The sequence below is a fragment of the Heptranchias perlo genome, chromosome 3 (assembly GCF_035084215.1).
Source record: "Heptranchias perlo isolate sHepPer1 chromosome 3, sHepPer1.hap1, whole genome shotgun sequence".
Lineage (NCBI taxonomy): Eukaryota > Metazoa > Chordata > Chondrichthyes > Hexanchiformes > Hexanchidae > Heptranchias > Heptranchias perlo.
This window is the reverse complement of record NC_090327.1, coordinates 43084361-43107633: the sequence shown is the minus strand read 5'-3', so window position 1 is coordinate 43107633 and position 23273 is coordinate 43084361. Positions and strand designations below refer to the sequence as shown.

Sequence of the window (23273 nt, the reverse complement as noted above, 5' to 3'; positions counted from 1 at the left end):
AAGGCTGTAATGAGGTCTGGAGCCGAGTGGCCCTGGTGGAACCCAAACTGAGCATTGGTGAGCAGGTTATTCATGAGTAAGTGCCGCTTGATAGCACTGACGACGACGACATTACTAGCTTCCCCATGGTGCAGGGTGCAATTGACTGCATGCACATTGCCCTGCGTGCTTCGTGTATCAACTTGGCCGTCTTTGTCAACCGAAAGGGCTTCCACTCCCTGAACGTGCAACTGGTGTACAACCACATGCATCGAATCATGGAGGTCGATGCCCGTTACCCTGGGAGCTGTCATAATGCCTTCGTCATGCGGCAGTCCAATGAGCCAGCTATCTTTCACCCACCTCGGCAAGTCAAAGGCTGGCTACTAGGCGACAAGGACTATCCCCTCAGGCCGTGGCTCATGACTCCGGTCAGGAACCCACGCACACGTGCACAGCAAGCCTATAATGAGAGCCATGCTGCCACACGCAACATCGTGGAACACACCGTAGGCCTCCTTAAACAATGCTTCCGCTGCCTGGACCGGTCTGGAGGAGTTCTGCAGTACTCCACTGAGCGGGTGGGCAGATTTGTGATGGTAGGCTTCATGCTGCACAACCTTGCCATCATGAGGGACAAGCCTTTGCCACCAATGATCGGAGAAGACCCTGAGCCAGAGGTGGAGGAGGAGGAGGCTGAGGAGGAGAAGGGGGAGGAGCCGGAGGAGGAGGGGGAGGATCCGGAAGAGGAAGTGGAGGAAGACACAAGCTCTGCGCAAAGCCCTGTGCCAAGTTGGAGCTGAACTCCTCCATGCCTCTTCTCATTGTGCGCAGGCTTTCTGGCAAGCTTTTCAGTGCCCCAAGCATTTGGTGGTGTACACCCATCAGCCATCTTCCAACAGAGACCACATGCCTTGTCTGCAAGGGCTCTGCGTGCTTGCCTGATCCGTGCCCGTTATCAATAATGTCAACTACATCCCCAACTCACCAACAGTCCTACACTCCCCACCTTTCCTCTCCCACAAGACAATCAAATCGCCCTCAATCTGATTGCACATTGGTTTCCCCCTCAGCTCATCGCACAAATAAAAACCACAACCAAATGCAAATTTAAAGTCACATTTATAAATGAATAAATAAAATTATGGAAACATAACAGAACTATTCACCCTTGTACATTGCCTTAGTGCCTGTTGTTCATGTGCCTTTACCTATCCTAGTGCTCCTACGAGGTGCTTCCCCAGTGGCTGGAGCATGGGTGGTGGAAGGCTGCTGGCCTTCAATTGAGGAGAGTGCAGATGGCCTTGGAGAATGACTTCGAGCAGCTTTGGGCCAGGAGGGCCAGGCTTCATCTGCACCATCTCAGCATGGGCTTCAACAGTCTGGCCTGGCTAGCCGATAGGCAACAACAAGGGCACTGGCGGAGTGGCAGGGGTGGGAGCAGGAATGCTGTCATCCTGAGAGAGGACAGCAGGTCCGACTGCCATAGTGCCACTGCCTCTCTCCCGGGGCGGCGCCTCAGCAACCCGGGTGATCAGCTGGAGAACGTATGGCTGTAGTGCTGTGACACCCTGGAAGCCCCATTCCACACTGGTCCCCAGAGCCACGATAGCAGCAGTCTGAGCTAACATGGCAGCAGTCTGAGCTACCATTGCAGCAGCCTGAGCAGCAACCGTAGCTTGCAGACCTTTGATCACATTGATTTATGCTGCAATGGAAGCCGCGACATCGGCCATCAGATGCTCCATCATGGTGGGTTCCACAGGTGTGCTGATGGAAGTGATCACCTATTCCATATTGGAAAGGATAAGCTCCAAGCTCTGTGCAGAGCCCTGTGCCAAGTTGGAGCTGAACTCCTCCATGCCTCTTCTCATTGTGTGCAGGCTTTCTGGCAGGCTTTCCAGTGCCCCAAGCATTTGGTGGTGTACGCCCATCAGCCATCTTCTGTAGCCTGGCCCATCGAAGTCCTCATCTGACTCCTCTGCAACAGAACTAGTGAGCTACCTCGCCCTCTGGTGAGCTGGCACCTGCAGTATCGTTCTCCCCACCCCGGCTCCTGCGCACTTGTGCCTGGTGTCTCACCAGGTGCAGATCCCTCCTCTAAACTAGTCTCTAAAGGATGCAAAGTGTCAGTCTCTGAACTGGTGGAAGCGAGTATCAGATCGAGTGACGGTGTGGCTTCAGTGTCCCCCTCCTCCTCCTCCTCGGATGGTGCCGCCTCTTATTCTTGGGTATCTGCAATGACAAAGGGAAACAGGTTGAGTTGTGGAGCGGAGAGAGGAGCAAGTAAGATGTGCGTGCTGACAGCATCTGCAGCACGTGAGTCAGAAAAGATTATGGGAGGAGGGAGATGTGGGAAACGAGAAGGAGCATTAGATATGCAGAGACCCCCTTCATCGGGATCGCCAGCGCGGCATGATGTCACGGCTGCAGCAACGGCCTGCCCAATGATCTGAAGCACTGTTTCCTCTAGGGGGGGTGAGGACATGTAAGCGTCCCCATCCACCCTCAGGGCTCTCCTGCTGCCGGCTGTTATGCACCACCTTCTTCTGCAAAACAGAGGACAGCGTGTTAGTGAGTATCCTGCAAGGTGTGTGGGTGATGTGCCTGTCATGGTCGAATAGCTGCCAGTGTGTGTGACCTATGAGTGGTAGTTGTCTGGCCTGAAAATGTGGTCTATGTGCGGGTGAGATGCAGCATGCCGAGTGCAGCATTGCGTATGGATGGACAATGTTTGTTGGTGGGTGGGTGACGGGGAGTGTGATGCGTGGAGCAGTGATGCAGTTGGTTGGATTTGCCACTTGACACTTTCTTTCACTCACCTTGATCACTCGTGTCAAATCATTGAATTTCTTTCAGACCTGCACCCACGTGTGGGGTGCCATGCTCTTGGCGTTCACTTCCTGGACCAAAGCCAATGCCTGCGGAGCTGCAATCTGGAGGGTCTCCTGCCACCCTGCAGGAATATGTTGACCCTCTTTTCTTCCACCCCTTCCACCAGGGCCTCCAGTGCATCATCCGAGAAGCATGAGGCCCTCTCTCGCGCCGGTCCTGCCATACTTGCGGCCATCTTTCCCTCCTCCCAGTGGACTCCGCATGTCCCAATTAAAATGTGCACCTGTACCTTTAAGAAGTTGCACAGCTGCATGGAGATATCATGGTAAGTAGCAGGCAGCTCGAAATTCACACGCTGCCTGCGTAGAGGCCATCGGGCACGGGATAATAACGGATTATGCTACCTGTGCCCGAAAATGGGCCCTTTAGAAACTTTTTCCCCCCTTGTGTCATATGGTTCCACAAATGGTAGTTGCCCTCCGGTGCCTCAACCAAATTTCCATTATCATGAATGACCTTAATGGTGAACATTGGCAGGTTATTGACTGCAGAAGGACATCACAAATAAACGCAATTCAGTTTTTGCCATACATCCACTTTTGGCACTTCCCGCGAGGGTCCCTGGATGAGGATCAGGAACCCTGGCTGATTTTCCTCTTCCTCATCCAAGGGCACTGAGACCAAGTGTAGTGCCCCTACTATCACCATGGCTGAGATCGGCTAACTCAGCACAGGCTGAGAATTTGTCCTGGGACTTTCCTGGTTCGTATGGCTCAGCAACTTGCTAGATAAACTCATCATTAACATTGAGAAAATTCAGTTAGCGACTGGATGCTACATTTTTGCATTTGCTTCACAGTGCACCACATAAGAGATGTGCCATCACAGATTTGGATCAGGATATGGATATTTATTTTCATCACAAAAGGCGTTTGCATTACAACATTGGATTTTAACGTGGGTCTACCATGATACAGATAAGATAGAAATTGGCTGCAAAGCAGAAGCATAAATATCTTAGTAGTGTAAAGGCAAAGCTGCAAAACTGTTATACAAGAAGTGATTATTGGTTAGATACATCCTTAAATGTGACAAAAATGTGAAATAATAGTTTTTTTTTTAATCTAGACAGTCTTGAAGTTCTTGCTATTTTATGCTGGAGACCTGGCAAATACCTTCTTTCTTGTGACATTTGGAACAGGCCTTTATTGGCTTATATTCTTCAAGGTATCGCTAAATATTTAATATAATAATATACATCAAATCACATTCACTTTAATTTATTGGAATTTCTAAAGTGTTTTGGTAATACTTAATATATCTTTAATATTTACTCAAAATACATTTATTTCTCTATATATGCCATTTCTGGCCAGATTCCTGATGCAAGTTCAGTACATCATCTGTTCTTTCCCTATATTCACCCCGCAGCTGCAGGGAGTTCAGGAGGATAGTAAGTGGGTGGCCATCCTGCTGGGTAGGAAGAGGCAGGTGGTGCAGGGATACTTCAGGAGTGTAGTACTCTCAAATCAGTTTTCAGTGCTGAATACCAGTGAGGATACCTCAGGGAGTGCACAGAGGGGCACAGCGAAGTGTAGAAATGCAGTGGTCATAGAGGATTCAAAATTCAGGGGGATAGACAGGCGTTTCTGCAACTGCCAAAGTGCATCTTGCATGGTGTGTTGCCTCCCTGGTGCCGGGGTAAAGGACATCACTGAGAGGGTGTAGAACATTTTGCGGGGGGGAAGGGGAACAGCCAGAGTCGTAGTTCATGTTGGAACCAATGACAAAGGTAGGAAAAGGATTGAGGTCCTACAAACAGAGTTTCAGGAGTCAGGGAAGAAGTTAAAGAGCAGAACCTCAAAGGTAGTATTACTCCCAGTGCCAAGTGCTAGTGACTATACGAGCAGTGCTGGATTTAGTTCTAGGGAATGAAGTAGGGCAAGTGGAGCATGTTTCAGTGGAGGAGCATTTGGGAAACAGATCACAATATCATTAGGTTTAGAATAGATATAGAAAAGGACAAGAAAAAATCAAACGTGAAAATACTCAACTGGAGGAGGGCTAATTTCAGTGAGTTGAAAAGGGATCTGGCCCAGGTGGATTGAAATAAAAGATTGCCAGGTAAAACAGTAAATGAGCAATGGGAGGCCTTCAAAGAGGAGATAATTCGGGTACAGACTAGACACATTCCCACGAGGGAGAAAGGAAGGGCATCCAAAGCTAGAGCTCCCTGGATGACTAAAGATAAAGGCATAGAATTTCTGCTTTGGGCGCAATCGGCAATTGGGCACAAATTGTGCCTGAAAATTGCGCCAGTTAGGTTACAGTTCGAGTTTCCGCTAAAATGCATTTGCATAATGACAGACTTAAAATCTTCCATGAGTCAGCGCAATTCAGCTGTTTAATAGAGCATAATTGATTTTTTTTTCTTTGCAATAAAAAATATTCATTGATGTATTTAAAAGTGGTAACCTGATGCAGTTTTATTAATACAGCTGAAAATGGGCTTATCACAATAAATAAGCATTTTTAATAAGAGTGTCTAGTCCTCCACCTGTGAGTAACCCGATTTTAAATCACTGAAAATGACTTAAAAAAAACTATACTGAACCATTTACTACTTTCATTGGTGTACACTAGTCAGTTTCATAGTAAATTAAATATTTTTTGATATGTAAAAACATTCAAAACATGCCTACCAGTGCCTTTGCGCCTAAGAAAACTAGCTTAATTAGAAGACCCTCCTCAAACGGCCACAGACAGGCACAGTCGGTGGAAACTCGCCATCCTCGTTACTTTGATCGGGTGGGCATGGCCAGTTTTGTGGGCATGGCCAGCTTCAGCGCAATGATTTTTGAACCAGCGCAAAAGATCGCAGAAACTTGAATTACGTTGGACGTATGATAAAACAAGCGCAATCTACCCCATAGAGGTTAAAATGAAACAGAAAAAGGAGGCTTATGATAAATGCCAGGTTCATAATTCAGTACAGAACCAGGCTGAATACAGAAAGTACAGAGGAGAACTGAAAAAGGAAATAAGAGGGACAAAGAGAGAGTATGAGAATAGATCAGCGGGTAACATAAAAGGGAATCCAAAAGTCTTTTCTGAACATATAAATAGTAAAAGAGTAGTCAAAGGAAGGGTGGGGCCGATTAGGGACCACAAAGGAGATCTTCTTGTGGAGGCTGAGGTACTAAATGAGTACTTTGCATCTGTCTTCACTAAACAAGAGGATGCTTCCAAAGTCACAGTAAAGGAAGAGGTAGTAGAGAAATTGAATAGGATAAAAATAGATAAAGAGGGGGTACTTAAAAGGTTGGCAGCGCTGAAAGTAGAAAGTCACTCGGTCCACATGGGATGCATCCTAGGTTGCTGAGGGAAGTAAAGGTGGAAATTGCGGAGGCTCTGGCCACAATCTTCCAATCCTCCTTAGATATGGGATGGTACAAGAGGACTGGAGGATTGCAAATGTTACACCCCTGTTCAAAAAAGCGAAGAGGGATAAATCTGGCAACTACAGGCCAGTCAGCCTAACGCCGGCGGTGGGGAAACTTTAGAGACATTAATCCGAAACAAAATTAATTGGCACTTGAAAAAATATGGGTTAATAAATGAAAACCAGCATGGATTTGGTAAAGGCAAATCATGTTTGACTAACATGATTGAATTCTTTGATGAAGTAACGGAGAGGGTTGATGAGGGTAGCGCGGTATATGGACTTTCAGAAGGCGTTTGATAAAGTACCACATAATAGATTTGTTAGCAAAATTGAAGCCTGAGGGATTATAGGGGCAGTGGCTGCGTGGATATAAAATCAGAGAGTAGTGGTGAATGGTTGTTCTTCAGACTGGAGGGAAGAACAAAGTGGTGTTTCCCAGAGGTCAGTATTAGGACCACTGCTCTTTTTGATATATATTAATGACCTAGACTTGGGTATAGAGGGTATAATTTCAAAGTTTGCAGATGACACGAAACTCGGAAATGTAGTAAACTATGTGGAGGGTAATAACAGACTTCAGGAGGACATAGACAGGCTGGTGAAATGGGCAGACACATGGCAGATGAAATTTAATGCAGAGAAGTGTGAAGTGTTTCATTTTGGTAGGAAGAATGAGGAGAGGCAATATAAACTAAATGGTACAATTTTAAAGGGGGTGCAGGAACAGAGAGATCTGGGGGTATACGTATACAAGGTGGCAGGACAGGTTGAGAAGGCTGTTAAAAAGGCATACGGGTTACTTGGCTTGATAAATAGAGGTATAGAGTACAAAAGCAAGGAGGTTATGCTCAACCTTTATAAAACACTGGTTAGGCCCCAGCTGGACCAGGGAGGCTAATTCTTGGCACTTTAGGAAGGATGTCAAGGCCTTAGAGTGGGTGCAGAGAAGATTTATTAGAATGGTACCAGGGATAAAAAACTTCAGTTACATGGTGAGACTAGAGAAACTGGGGTTGTTCTCTTCACAGCAGAGAAGGATAAGGGAAGATTTGATAGAGGGGTTCAAAATCGTGAACGGTTTTGACAGAGTAAATAACGAGAAACTGTTTCCAGTGACAGAAGGGTCGGTAAACAGGGGACACAGATTTAAGGTAATTGGCAAAAGAACCAGCGGCTACATGAGGAAACATTTTTTTACACAGTGAGTTGTTATGATCTGGAATGCACTGCCTGAAAGGGTGGTGGAAACAGATTCAATAATAACTTTCAAAAGGGAATTGGATAAATACTTGAAGTGGAAAAATTTGAAGGGCCATGGGGAAAGAGCAGGGGAGTGGGACTAATTGAATAGCTCTTTCAAAGAGCTGGCACATGCACGATGGGCTGAATTACCTCCCTCTGTGCTGTACCATACTATGAAACTCGTCATATACTTCATGTCATCCAGAATGCTGCAGCAAGTGCCTCCTTCTGTGCTGCATCATTCTATGATTCTATGTTGTATATCTCGTGTAGAGTTCCTTACACAATCCTTAAAAGTGATATTAATTACTGTATAGATGGTTTACAATAACTTTGACATTTGCTTAGCAATTATTTGTTTTTTCAGGGTCAGCATATTGTTGCTGTTCTTCTGCCCACACCAAGCCAGGAGAGCCACTTTATTTCTTGTGTGGCCAGTGCATTTGCACTGAAGGTATGTGCATAAAGAATATTGGTAACATTGGGTTAGCACCACTATGCATGCTCAGTTCAAAGTGTTACAGCAGATTCTTCTTTTCCCATCTGGTACTGATGGTGGAGTGGAAGGAGAGGATGCACAAGAAGCCAGAATTAAAAGACCAAAAGGAAGGAAGTTGCAGAGGTAGGCTGGTGTGAGGCCATAGAGTAATTTGTAAATGAAGATGAAGATTTTGAATGTGATGGGTTGAGGCACAGGGTGCCAATGGAGGATGGGCGAGTGGGATATAGAGCAGCAAAAAATGTGGGTAGCAGAGTTTTAGAGAAGTTAGAGTTTATGTAGAGTGGAACCTCAGAAATTGGCAAGGACAGCATTGGAGAATCAAGTTTGATGATAACGGAAGGCTTGCAGCAATAGAAGTGAGGTAAGGATGGAGGCTGGAGATATTATGGACGTGGAGGTAAGCAGTCTTGGTAATGTATAGGATATGGGGTTTGAAGTTTGCATATGGAAATATGGGGCTTGATACCTGTTTCAGGACCCCTTCCCAAAATTGGGCTGCCCTGAAGCAGCCAGCACAGGCCGGCTGCATTAAGGATAACCAGTTCTGCATGTCTCATTTTGGAGCAGAAGGAGCAGAAGTGCTCCTCCCAGCTCCACTGCAGTCCCAAAAACCATTATCAGGCCCCGCTCGGTCCCCTCCCGATCACCTCCAACCTTCCCCTCCGCCAATCGCCTGCCGCCTCCCAATCGCTTCACCCCTCTCCCAAGACCTATCTGAAGGCCAATGCCAATTACACAGCAGCCAGAAATTTAAGGCACTCCGCCAACAAGCTGCCTGGGAATGCACAGCTGGCATCTGGAGTCTGCCAGTCCAATTTAAATGAGACCCGAGGCCTAATATCAAGTGTGCCTCCGGCCTACCCGTTCCAGCGCAGAGATTGATCCCCAAGCCCAGTTTAGCCCGGCATGCCGGTGCTATCCAATTTTACCCCATATATCTTTGAGAAACTATTCCACTTTCCTTCCACATCTTTTCCTTCCAGCATCTCTTCCCATCTTACCATTCTCATGCATTCTCTCATACCCTTAAAATCAACTTGTTCAAAATTTAGCTTTTTAAATGGGCTTCTTTTTGTTTTCTACCCTCATATCTACCCTGAATGTCAGATCATTATGGTCATTATATTCCCTTAGCTCTACTTTGCTACTGTTCCCTCCTCATTCGTTGGAACTAAAGTCAATATTGTATTATACTTGTGGGTTCCTTAACATACTGGTTTAGAAACGAGTCCCTCACAATTTCAATAAATTTATGCTTGCATGCAGACCCTGATAGTTAATTCCTCAATCATTAATTGATTTCATCAGGTTTCAGTCGCTCCTACAACATCTATTTCCTCCCTATATACCAGCAGTCTGTTTTGCTTTCTCCTCCCCCCAGGCATATTAGTTTAAATCAACCTCCACTACCTTATTCACCCTTCTGCAAGAACATTGGCACCCCTCCGGTTCAGGTGAAATCCGTCCCTTCTGAACAGCTTCCCTTTGTTCCAGAACTGGTCTCAATGTCCTAGGAATCTGAAACCCTTCCTCCTGCATCATCTGTCAAACTACGCATTAATGGATCTAATCTGTCCTAGCCTAACCTGCACAGTGCATGGCACAGGAAATAATCCTGAGATAAACACCCTCGAGGTCTTGCAAGACCTCCATAGTACTCTTTCTTACATCATTGGTTCCTATATGGACCACAACTTCTAGCTGCTATCCCTCCCTTTCCAAAAGTTTTTCCAACTGCTCCGTTATGTCCTTCACACTGGCACAAGGGAGGCAACACATCATTTGGGATTCACAGTCACAGCTGCGTAAAAGGCTGTCTGTCCCTCTAATATTGAATCTCCCACCACTACCACTCACCTATTCTGTTTCTTTTTGTCCCCCTGGGTAATCACTTATGCCATAGCGCCATGACGATGCTTATGATTATCCTCCCCTGAATCTTGTCCTCATTATGCGCACTCAGCAGTGGATAACGATTGGATATTTTCAGATGCTCAGAGGTTTCCTGCTCCTATCTGCCTCCCCACAAACCTTTCCTCCTTTTTTTTTATTCGTTCATGGGATGTGAGCATCGCTGGCAAGGCCAGCATTTATTGCCCATTCCTAATTGCTCCTGAGAAGGTGGTGGTGAGCCGCCTTCTCAAACCGCTGCAGTCAGTGTGGTGAAGGTTCTCCCACAGTGCTGTTAAGTAGGGAGTTCCATGATTTTGACTTAGCGACGATGAAGGAACAGTGATATATTTCCAAATCGGGATTGTGAGTGATTTGGAGGGGAACGTACAGGAGGCGTTGTTCCCATGTGCCTGTTGCCCTTGTCCTTCTAGGTGGTAGAGGTCGCAGGTTTGGGAGGTGCTGTCGAAGAAGCCTTGGTGAGTTGCTGTAGTACATCCTGTAGATGGTACACACTGCAGCCACGGTGCGCCGGTGGTGGAGGGAGTGAATGTTTAGGGTGGTCGATGGGGTGCCAATCAAGTGGGCCTCTTTGTCCTGGATGGTGTGGAGCTTCTTGAGTGTTGTTGGAGCTGCATTCATCCAAGCAAGTGGAGAGTATTCCATCACACTCCTGACTTGTGCTTTGTAGATGGTAGAAAGGCTTTGGGGAGTCAGGAGGTGAGTCACTCGCTGCAGAATACCCAGCCTCTGACCTACTCTTGTAGCCACAGTATTTATGCGGCTGGTCCAGTTAAGTTTCTGGACAATGATGATCCCCAGGATGTTGATGGTGGAGGATTCGGCGATGGTAATGCCATTGAATTTCAAGGGGAGGTGGTTAGACTCCCTCTTGTTGGAGATGGTCATTGCCTGGCATTTATCTGGCGCGAATGTTATTTGCCACTTAATCAGCCCAAGCCTGGATGTTGTCCAGGTCTTGCTGCATGCGGGCACGGACTGCTTCATTATCTGAGGGGTTGCGAATGGAACTGAACACTGTGCAGTCATCAGCGAACATCCCCATTTCTGACCTTATGATGGAGGGAAGATCATTGGTGAAGCAGCTGAAGATGGTTGGGCCTAGGACACTGCCCTGAGGAACTCCTGCAGCAACATCCTGGAGCTGAGGTGATTGGCCTCCAACAACCAGTACCATCTTCCTTTGTCCTAGGTATGACTCCAGCCACTGGAGAGTTTTCCCTCTGACTCCCATTTACTTCAATTTTACTAGGACTCCTTGGTGCCACACTTGGTCAAATGCTGCCTTGATGTCATAGTGTTGAATGTGGTCAGCTCGTGCTCACCATTTTTCAGCTCAAGCAACTAAACCTTCTAACACTTCATTCATGTGTACTTCTCCTGAATATCTTGTGAATCTAGGAAGATCCACATCATGCATGACACACACATAACTGGCTTTGCAATTGCTTTTGCCATTTTTCTAAATCTAACTCTTCTACCTTGGGTGGAACAAAACAATCCAGTAATGGATTGTTGGGACTCTACTATGAAAAAGGCAGTGGCCGATTTACCTGCCAGTACTTCTAACTCAAGTTGACACCGTATCAAAATAACATGCATGGAAAATGAACGAGATGTGGGGGTCCTGATTGACAATATATTGAAGCCATCAGTGTCAGTGAATAAAGCAAATCAGGTGTTGGGATGTATTAAATGGTCAATATTGTGCCAAAATAGTGAGGTAATCCTGCCAGTTGATAAGTCATTTTATAAAATTATAATGACCGCACTTAGAATATTGTGTACACAGTTATGGTTGCTGCAGTACAAAAGGACATTGCAGCTATTGAAAGGATACAGAAAAGAATAACCAGAATGATTGAGGTGTTGGAGGGATTGGATTATGAAGAGCGATTATGTAAATTGTTCTCACTGGAAAGGAGAAAGTTGAGAGGTGATATGATTGCTGTTTTTAGGATTCTTATGGGAATAGATAATGTAGACCATGGCAAGCTACTTCACCTGGTCCAGAACAGTAGAACCGGAGGACATGGACTGCGCTTGAAGCGGAGTAAATTCAAAACTAATCTACAGAAACATTACTTCAGTGAGCAAGTGGTCAATCTATGGAACATGCTCCCTAGGGAGATGGTGGAACAGTTAATATTGAATCATTCTAATGCAAATGAGATAGATTTCTTTCAAAAAATAACATTTTGGATTACAGCATATGAGTAATTTGAGACGTAACATGTGGTAACTGTAGAGGAAAAGGTGACTTTGGACCTATGGTTCCCAAAGTTCTCCACTACTGGGGTTTCCTCGCGTCATGTAGACTAATTGATAGAGATTGATTACTATGATTAGTCAACAAATCCATTATCGTTGTATCTTGTGACTACCAGGATAGTAGCACTAGAACTAGATGGAACTCGGTCTTTCTCCGTATAGTAATTCCTATGAAGCAAATTTCTGGCCTATGATTTTCCAAATCATGTCATAGGCAAATTAGATGAATATTTCATGAATATTTTAAAAATGCAATAATATTCAGTGTTGATTTAATGATAGCACCATATTGATTTGTGCCCAGTAAAAAAATTAATGGTTCATAGCATGTCATGAACAATACAAACACTATAGTTAATCTAGTATAGTTATTACTGGACATAATACCTTTAACAATTCCAGATCCCATTCCTAAACTGATAGTGCTGTGGTTCTTTTCTTCCTATGTTTCACTAATTCATCACACTACCATGTTTACTCTGGTCAATTCCTGTTAACTTCTTACTTTTTACTTATTTTTCTTTTCGCCACTGGGAATTTCAATTCTCTTAGGTTCTTCAGCTATTACATAAACTAGGACACCAGTTAACTGTGGACATCTTTTTTATTGACTGGGAGAGACCCGTGGGCAAAATTGTCAAGTCTGTTGCAGGTAAATGTTGGGTTTATTCATTATTTTTTTTCCTGTTTTGTTACTTAGTTTTAAATATTCAATTATTTTTACATTTTGACAGATGTATTTGTAAATTATTTTGTCCATGTTAGTATTTTTGTTAAAAAAAATTAAATCCTTAAACTAGATGGGGCTGCTTGTCTGAATAACATCCATGCAAAGATGCTTAAAGAAATGGGAAATGTGCTTTGTGACCCCTTGCTCGTATCTTTTACAGCTTGATAGAGTCGGAGATTGTTCCCTTGGACGGGGGGGGGAGCTCATGTCATACCGATTTTCAATAGGTCAGAACCAGGGAACTATAGGCCCATTAGCTTAACTTCAATCATATATACGATGCTAGAAGGGGCCATAAGAGATACTCAATGGGCTCGATTTTCGAGTGAAGTAGCGGGTGCGTTGGGGGTGGCGGTGCTGCGAAAATTGCGGCAATCCCGAGCGGGTTCGGAACCCGACTCTAACCCCCAGACCTCTGGGTTCCCCACTGACGCACCTGGGTGCGTGCGCGTCTCCCGAATGTGGAAGTCCCACCGGCAATTAAAGCTGGTGGGATGAGAGTTAAGAGACTTGAAGTACTTAATTTTCTGCTTAGTGAGGCAGGGGTCCGATTTTTAAACATCCTCAGCATGTTTCCCGTGCTGTGGATAACACTCCATGTTCTAACCAGATGTGTTTCAGCCAGCAGCCAGTTGACATTCAAATGCTTGTTTGACAGATGGGGAGAAAAGGTGAGTTCTTGCTGCAGGGCACTCAGTTCTTTTAGACAAACTTTTGGCTGCGAGATCTTTGTGTTTTCACTGAAAATTCTTACTTTCCACTCACAATTCTTCTGTTCACACATATTTAAAACTTTTCAGACCCTCTCAAACTCACACCATTAGGACGAGGGATGCCATGGCTGCATTCACCATTATATCCAAGGACGAGCAACATCACCAGCCTCGCCAGGCATGGCATGCACTTCCGCCACTTGCAGCTCCACAACACAGTGCTGCGCCACAGGCACCTGCACGAGAGCACAGAGGGCAACAACAGAGAGAGCGACGTTGCAGGAGGCACTACCTTCACCACAGGGTCTAAAGACCAAGGCTCAGCTTCCTGGACCTCTCTGAGGAGCAGTGCATACAGAGGTTCAGAGTGGGTCGTCAGGTAGTCGCAGACATCTGCAGCCTCCTTCATGCCGAGCTGCTCCCGGCTGGACTGTGTGGCATCTCATTACCCATAGGTGTCAAAGTCACCACTGCCCTCAACTTCTTCACCTCCGGATCATTCCAGGGTGCCACCGGGGACATCGCACACAAGTGCATAAGGCAGGTCACCGACGGCTTGTTTCAGAGCCTCCCAGTACGTCAACTTCCCCATGGACGACCTCAGCCAGACGGAGAGGGCAGTGGGATTCCACTCTGTGGCTGGCTTCCCACGGGTGCAGGGTGTAATCGATTGCACCCATATAGCAATACGAGCACTTCCACACGAGCCAGGACTGTTCATCAACAGAGAGGGGTATCACTCAGCTCGTTTGTGACCACCGCAAAAGATTCCTTCACGTGTGCACCAGATTCCCTGGCAGCTGCCACAATTCCTTCATTCTGAGGGAATCTAATACAGTATTTGGCAAGTACAAAACAAAGTGTTCAGTTGCTCTTACATTATCAGTAGTTGGAAATAGAAGCAGGAAATGCAAACAAAAAGTCCGGAGGTATTCTGTATAAAAAAAAATTGTTAGTATTGGACAAAAATGGTGCAGTGGTTATTTAATATACAGATAATTATTTTTATAGTTAAAAATACCGAAAACCCTAAAGGGCTGGCTCCTCGGGGACAAGGGATACCCATTGCCCACGTGGCTCATGACACCTATGAGGATCCCCATCAGCGAGCAACAGCATCAATATAACAACAGCCACATCGCCACCAGCTATACAAATGAGCATGCTGTAGGGCAGCTCAAGATGCTATTTAGGTGCCTTGATCATTCTGGGGAGTGCTTCAATACGCACCAGACAGAGTGGGACGTATTATAGTAGTGTGGTGTGCCCTGCACAACATGGCACAACAGAGAGAGGTGCCGCTTGAGGAGGCCCCATCCACATCGGCCACCCACATTGAGGAGGAGGAGGAGGAGCAGTAGGAAGCCATGGGCAGAGCAGCGGCTCACCTGGCTGCTCATGAGGCCAGGGAGTCACTGATATGTGAACAGTTCTCCCAACATCAGAAAGTGTGAAGAGTCCAGTCCTCACACCACCTGGAACGAGCAGCACCCACACCAGGCCACCCACCCCTCCCTGCACAAAACAGTCCTGGACTGCCAACACTACTCTATCACATAGTGACCCAATAGGTGGCATCAAGTGTCGCCGTTCATGGTGAATGTCATGAAAGGGCCCTATCACAATAGCCAGTCAAGAATGGGCAAGACGTGGCAGGAGTGGTGACAATCATAACATTTAATGCGACTTTAACAAAAATTAATATAAATAAAAAACATGACCACCTGTCAAACACCCTTGTGCATACCCTTCATGCTCACAAAACCTTTGCCTTTCTCTTCTGACTACTTCTACGTGGTGCATCCCCTGTGGCTGCATCAGAGGTAGTGGCAGGTTGCTCATGTTCATGCCCTGACTGATTAGATGCTTTGGGCCTACCCCCTCTGGGTTTCGGAGCCTGTGAGGGCCCCTCCAAAGACTGCTCCACCTGCACCTGTGCAAGGGCAGACTCAGCCACCTGGAGAGGAGGCAGCATTGCGGGTACTGATTGAGGGGGGGAAACGGGTGAGACATGGGAGCACTTTGAGTGGCGTCCCCACTTCCATGTCCCCTTTCGCCATCAACTGCGCTGGTGGATGGCTCACAAAGATGTGACGGTGCACCCTCAGAGCCCGGGAGGTCCTCTGAGGAACCACCCTCTGCCGTCACTGCGGTCGCTGAAGGCTCTGCAAGAGAACAGAAGGCAATATTAAGCATCATCACAAATGTGTCATGTTGCAACGAGCATAGTGAGGTGTTGAAGATGCAAGCATTGTTAACATCAATTCATATTGTGTGTGATGAATATTAAAGTCGTGTCACCAGACGTTTGTGGGGTGCCAGTCTCGCCGTCCCTGACGGACAGGCGCTCGAGGGTGCGGCTGAGCTCCAGCGCCTCTTGCTCCGTATCTGTGAGGACCACTACTTGTTGTGGCCCCCATCCAGTCCTCACCCTCTTGCGTGCATTTTGTGCTGTCTTCTCCTCGAAGGGGAGAAAGAACAGATGTGTGAGTGAGTGATGGTGAAGTGGCCAACCAGTGAATGCATTGCTTTGGGTGAGGCTGACTGTGAAAGAGGTGCATCAGAGGGTGAGTATGAGACAGAGTCATCACATTGGATGAGGATTGGGGTGAGTGGTAGCGGTGGGGTGACTAATGGGGAGGTGAGGAAGTGCTGAGGAAGTACAAGTAAGTTGAGGATGAGCCTTAAGTGGGTGCAAGAAGTGATGTGATAGAGTAGTGTTGGCAGTGCAGAATGAGTTGGGGGATGGGGGGCTGTGATGTTGAAGACGGAATGTAGGAGAATGAGTAAGTGTACTCACTTTGGCTGACCTAGTTAGGTCATTGAAGCGCTTCCTGCACTGGATCCAGGTGCGGGAGATGTTGCTGCTGCTGCTAACCTCCTCTGCCACCTCGAGCCAGGCCTTCTTGGTGGCAGAGGCAGGGCACTTCCTCCCGTCCGTAGGGTAAAACACTTCCCTCCTCCTCCTCACCCCATCCAGTAGCACCTGGATGAGGCATTGTTGAACCTTGGAGCAGTCTTGCCCCTGTGCTGCTCCATTGTGGTTTCTGGGTCTTTGCTCCAGCAAAAGCTTTTGGAGCACTGGCCCTTTAAATAGAGCTCCTCCAGCTCACAGCTTGTGATGCAGGTGCGCAGTCCACCCACTGCGCAGCTTTCAGACGGCAAACCCAGAAGCCATGTTAAGTGGCACCAATTCAATTGCGATCGTGTGGGAAACTGACATTTTTTATTGCTCGGGTTACCCACGCACCCATTCACCCCCTCGCTGCCATCCCACCTCCATTCTAATATCGGGGCCCATATGCTTATCTGGATAGAGAAGGAGTTGTTAGAGTCACTCAACACGGCTTCTCGGAAAAATGGCTGGCCTAGAAATTCATTAGTGTCACACTCATTTTACAAGCATAAAACGGGCGGTTAAGCATCCAATATGGTGGGCGGCACACGCACACCCATCCCGCGTTCGACATGCACCACCCGCCGTATTGGATTGTGTTCCTCCATAGGCATCCAGAGCACATGCCAAAATGATTCAGGAAGCTCATTATAATATTTAAATAAGGGTCCTATACTGGTTATAGGACCCTTTTATGAAATTGGGCTGCCCCACTGCTTGCCTTGCCACAGGATTAACTCGCTCAGCAACTCGTGGAGCCAACAGGCAGCAAGGACCCTTCAGAAGTGTTATTCAAAAGGCTCATCCCCTCCATATAGGTTAGTTGCTGATTTGCCCTCTTAAGCTGCTGGTTAACTTCTGGGTGTTTTTTGACCTTTTTTCTGACTTCTACAACTAAATTCTGACTTCTGGTAAGAAATTTTTGTTGGTGCTGGACAGCTTTTGGCTGCCTTCAACACAGTTTTACTGCAGTCATGGTTGGTCAGGCCTTAGGGACTGTAGGACAGGGAGGAGCAGCCAAGAAGACATAAGGGAGCAGGAGCAACTGGGAGGAGGAGAAGAGTACTACGCAGAAGGCCATACACACGGAGGGTCTTCAGGGAGCACTTCTCCTACCTGAACTTAACTGAGGAACAAGTCAGGAACCCAGACATAGCTGCAGATATGGCCTATAATGAGAACTATGCTGCCAACAGCAATGTTATGAAGCAGACAATCGGCATGGTCAAGCAACGCTTCTGCTACTTGGACTGTTCAGGAGGAGCTTTGCAGTACAACCGTGACAGTGTATTCAGATTTGTGATCGTCTGCTGCATGCTGCATAACTGTGCCATCATGAGGTACCAGCCCTTACTACAAACTGGACAGCAAGAAGTGCAGCAGGAGGAGGAGAAGGAAAAGCAGCATGAAGAGGAGGAAGAGCATGAGCATCGACCACCTGTGCCCTAAGCTGCCAGCTCATCCAAGAGAGTTTCACATGAACCATCCCAACACACCAACAGTCCTGCAATCCTTATCACCAGTGACCTTACTACCACCATTCTATTGCCTTTCTTCAGTCCAGCCTTATAGGTCTTTACTCCAAATATTAACACCAACACCAACTCCAGAACAAACCATAAAAAAAATCCATCAACTCAATTCCAGCTGTGTCTAATATTTAACAGAACTAAGAAGCCCGGAAACAAGTTGGAGCTGGACTCCTCCATGCTCTGCGTCATTGCACTCAAGTTTGCTGGCAGGCTGCCCACCTGGTATGTGATGTCGCCCTCGGTGAGTTGGCTGCTGTGGCTTCCAATCCCCCTGTCCTAGCTCCTGCACGCTTGTGGCCAATGGTTCATTACGTGAAGACCCCTCCTCTGTCCTACCCTGTAAAGTACATGTGGTGCCAGTCTCTGAGCTGGTGCTTGCCAGGGTCAGATCGAGTGACTGTGCATCTTCAGGAAGCCTGCTCTCCTCTTCCTGAAGAGGCAGAGGTACTCCACGTTTTCAGCACCTGAAAAGAAAGAGAGGAACAAGGGTTAGCTTTTAGTGTGAAAAGAGAGGAGAGAAAGAAGTGGCTGGTGAAAGCAGTTGCAGTTTGCCATGCAGTGTGTGCAGGGTGAGATAGAAGTAAGAAGGGAAAAAGAGGATAAAGCTGTGAAAAAATACTGTGCAATGTCTTTGCGTTGCAACTTGCCATGGCTATGACTCTACCTGCATGTTTTCTTCAAGAGGGGCTCAGCCTCCTCGGGTAGCAGTTTCCTGTCTGGAGTTGTACGCAACCTTCTCCTGCAAAAAAAAAGGGACCGTATTAGTGACATCCTTCTGGGGTTTAGAGAATGTGCCTGTCATGGTTGAACAGTTTGTATACAGATAAGATATAAAGTGTATGAGTATGAGGAGAAGGAGGTGATGTGAAGTGTGGTGCAGTGTTTATAGAAAAGTGAAGGGAAGCAGGGAAAGTGAGTATTGTGAGAAGTGAGGCTGGTGGTGATGATGGTGTAAGCAGAGAGTAAGAGAGCAGTATTCTTACTTTAACAACAGTGGTGAGGTCATTAAACTTCTTTTGGCATTGCAGCCATAGAAACAGAGAAAATAGAAGCAAGAATAGGCCATTCGGCCCTTCAGGCCTGCTCCGCCATTCAAAATGATCAAGGCTAACTCAGTACCCTGTTCCCACTTTTTCCCCATATCCCTGGATCCCTTTAGCATTAAGAAATATATCTATCTCCTTCTTGAATACATCTAATGACTTGGCCTCCACTGCCTTCTGTGGTAGAGAATTCCACAGGTTCACCACCCTCTGAGTGAAGAAATTTCTCCTCATCTCAGTTCTAAATGGCATACCCCGTATCCTGAGACTGTGACCCCTGGTTCTGGACTCCTCAGCCATCGGGAACATCCTCCCTGCATCTAGTCTGTCTAGTCCTGTTAGAATTTTATATGTTTCAATGAGATCACCTCTCATTCTTCTAAACTCTAGTCAACCCAATCTCTCCTTATACGTCAGTCCTGCCATCCCAGGAATCAGTCTGGTAAACCTTCGTTGCATTCCCTCCATGGCAAGGACATCCTCAGATAAGGAGACCAAAACTGCACACAATACTCCAGATCTCACCAAGGCCCTGTACAACTGCAGTAAGACATCCCTGCTGCTGTACTCAATCCTTTTGCAATGAACACCAACATACCATTCGCCTTCCTAACTGCCTGCTGCACCTGAATGCTCGCTTTCAGCGACTGGTGTACAAGGACACCCAGATCTCGTTGCATCTCCCCTTTTCCCTATCTGTCACTGTTCAGATAATAATGTCTTTCTGTTTTTACAACCAAAGTGGATAACCTCACATTTATCCACGTTATACTGCATCTGCCATGTTCTTGCCCACTCACCCAACTTGTCTAAATCACATTGGAGCCTCTTTGCATCCTCCTCACAGCTCACATTCCACCCCAGCTTTGTGTTGTCTGCAAACTTGGAAATGTTACATTCCGTTCCCTCATCCAAATCATTGATATATATATTGTGAATAGCTGGGGCCCAAGCACTGATCCCTGCGGTACCCCACTAGTCACTGCCTGCCACCCGGAAAAAGACCCATTTATTCCTACTCTCTGTTTCCTGTCTGTCAACCAATTCTCAATCCATGAGAATCCATGTCCTGGAAGATAAGCTCCTGGCATAGGCCTCCTCTGCAACCTCTTCCCACTGGCAGTGGAGTTGATGCCTGGACGGCTTTCTGCCCCCTGAGGGGGAACAGGATCTCCCTCCTATCCAACACATGGACCAGGGCCTCCAACACAGTATCTGAAAACCTCAGTGGCTTCTCTGGACCTGTTCCAGCCATATTTTTCAATTTTCGAAGTTTCCCCCTTGTCTGTAGCCAGGGTGCACCTCCGCTTTAAGAGATCTGGCTGCCTTCAAGTGGCGTCAGAAACGACCGATTTCCCCGCCCCCCAAAACAGGCGTACAGCGAATGAATAGCTGGCTGCACGCCTGAATCATTATAATGAGTTGCCAGCACCAATTTCACGTACTGCCTGGGACCAGGCAAACAGGAGCATCATTTGTGAACCTTGCCCCCTGCACATCTGTTTTCGGGCTCGATCGAATTTCGAGGCTATCGTGTCTTACCAACCTGATTGAATTTTTTGACGAAGTTACTAAGTTGGAAGATGAAGGCAGCCGGTAAACATTGTATACTTGGATTTTCAGAAACGTTTTACAAGGTGCTGCAATGTAGGTTACTCTACGAGATAGAATCTTATAGAATTGGTGGGAAGCTGTTAGATTCAATTAAGAATTAGCTGCATTCCTGTAGGCAGAAAATGGTTACTAATAGTTGTGGATCTGCTGGGAGACCAGTTACCAGCACCCTGCCTTTTACGATCTTCATTAATGACCTGGATATGAGTGTTGGAGGAATGACCTGCAAGTTTGCGGATGATACGATGATCTGTGTGAGTATTAGAATAGTGGATGAAAATAAACTACTGCAAGCAGATCTTGATGTGATGAGGGAATGGGTTCGTGTTTGGCAAATAGCATTTAGATAAATGTAGTGTTATGCACGAGGGCAGGGCCAATGCCAAGTTTACTTATATCCCACAAGATGCAGAACTAAAGTCTGTTGAGAAAGAAAACGATCTCGGTGTTATAGTACATAATTCTCTTAAGGTTCACGACCAGAGTCGTGAAGCGATAGTCAAAGCAAATAGAGTATTAGGTTGCATTGCTAGGACAATTCAATGTAAAACAAAAAGCAGCATATTGACCTTTTATAAGATCTTGATCAGGCCTAGTTTTGATCCCCTCACATGGTAGATGTTATAGAGGCTTTGGAAAAGGTCAGAGGAGGACCATGAGAATTTACCCAGTATAAGACACTTCTGTTACCCCGATAGGCTTAAAAGGCTTGGTCTATTTATTTTAGAGGAGAGTATATGCTGGAGAGAATTGATTGAGGTGTTCAAAATAATGAAGGGACTAGACTGTGTTCGTATAGAGGGATTATTTCAAAATAGATTGTTTAGGGAGAACGAAGGGTTGTGCCTATAAGTTTTGCAAGATAGAACTAGTTTAGAGGTCAGAAGGTTCTTCTTTTCCCAAAGGATTGTAGATCTATGGAACAAGTTGTCGGCTTGTGCAGTGAATGCGGATTGACTTAATACCTTCAAAAGAGAACTGGGCCAGTTCCTGGCTGGGGCAGAAATCACGACATACAAAAGATAGGTGAGTTACTAAAGTAATACAATTATGGTCATTGTGGTCTACTGGACTAGTTTTGATCGCCTTAGGGGTTGGAAAGGAATTTCCCAGGCCTGAAATGTTGGCCCCGATAGTTACGGGGAGGCGGGGAGGGAGCGGGGGCATGTGTCAGCGGCCGGAAATACCGGGAAGGTGGAGATCCCGCCAAATTTAACGGCTGGACCTCATTAGAATATTCTTACTCCATTTCCCACCCAGCAGCCGGCAGGATTGAAAAGCTGGCTGCCTGGTGGGAAAGCCCCCGGCAGTCGAGAAGATGGGGGGTCAGTGGTGGAGGGGTGCTCAGAGTGCAACAGCGAGGAGAGAGGGAGGGATCGATCACGGGGGAGAGATTGCGAGAGGGAGAAACCGTGTGTGGGATCAGAATATCGGTTGGGTCGGCAGATCGCAGGGTGAGGGGGTAGGTGGTCAGCCGAGCGCAGGGACGGAGAAATCATGGCAGAAGATGTACTTATGGGGCCGGGGAAAGCACTCCTCCTCCTCCTGGCCCACAAGCAGTGCTGGAAAAGCACTTACCTGCTAAATCTGGCAGATGCCAGGTTTCCCGAGCCCGGAGAAACCCGGACCACAGCCATTAAATTCAAATGGCTGCCAAAATCTGAGGAATGCATCCTCATTTAAATATTAAAACCTTAAAATCACTGACCCTCCTCCCCAGAGTGGGTTACTCAATAAAACACAGTAGGTTAGGGTCAGGTTTAACATTTTTAACAATTTAACACACCGCCACCCAACTCTCTCCCGCCCGTCGTGGGAGGTTAAAATTCCTCCCGTTAACTCTGTTTCTCTCCACAGATGTTGCCTGACTTCTGAGTGTTTTCTTAATGTAATGAGTTGTTTGAACATTTGTATTACTTTGTGTGTATTTTTCTTTCCCAAAGGGTGGAAATTTGTGTATTCCTTAATGTGCCTTCTTCTAAATCAGAGGTTCCTAAAATGTTTCTTTGCTCAGCCCCACTTCGGAGATTCAGGCACTATGCGTTTCCAAGAAACAACATTTTTGCATGATTAATGTTAGTGTACCTATAACTGGAAACCCAGAACACACCAGTAGCTTTGTCACTTTAGCTGTTTTAATTCTGCTGCCTTACACTTTTGGATTTTAATATGAAGTCGAATTATATCATTAGAATTCACTGGCTGGGAAATTCCTTAGATCTGCATCCACTTTGCTTGTGTTTGATAATCTTCTTCTCCTTTCTCTATTCCAGTTTGTCTCTATTTCTCTCCAATTTATTCATTACTGCCTCACTATCTGAAAATTACCATTACCTCAGTTCCCAGATTTTTAGGTCTCAATATTATTTATTCTACTAGTCTAGATTTTTCTCTGCTATTTGGTTTCAAGAAGTGATTTATCTTCATTTTTCTGTTTTCAGTATTCATTGTCTTTTCATTCATTCTTTTTTGTTGGTTATATTATCTACCTGATGGCTATTTTTTCCTATCCAATACCCAGAATGAGTTCCATTAATTCTTTACTTCCTTCTGAGTCTGA

The 23273-nt window shown here is 46.3% G+C and overlaps 1 protein-coding gene across 1 annotated transcript in view; it reads left to right on the top strand.

Annotated features, from left to right (window-relative positions):
* The window catches only part of tmem67 (transmembrane protein 67), a 219944-nt gene that overhangs the window by 146287 nt on the left and 50384 nt on the right, over positions 1-23273 (top strand). Inside the window, exons 17-19 of the mRNA XM_067979343.1 lie at positions 3943-4041; positions 7869-7955; positions 12738-12837. Of these exons, the coding sequence (XP_067835444.1) occupies positions 3943-4041; positions 7869-7955; positions 12738-12837 (286 nt within the window). The remainder of the gene's footprint in view (positions 1-3942; positions 4042-7868; positions 7956-12737; positions 12838-23273) is intronic.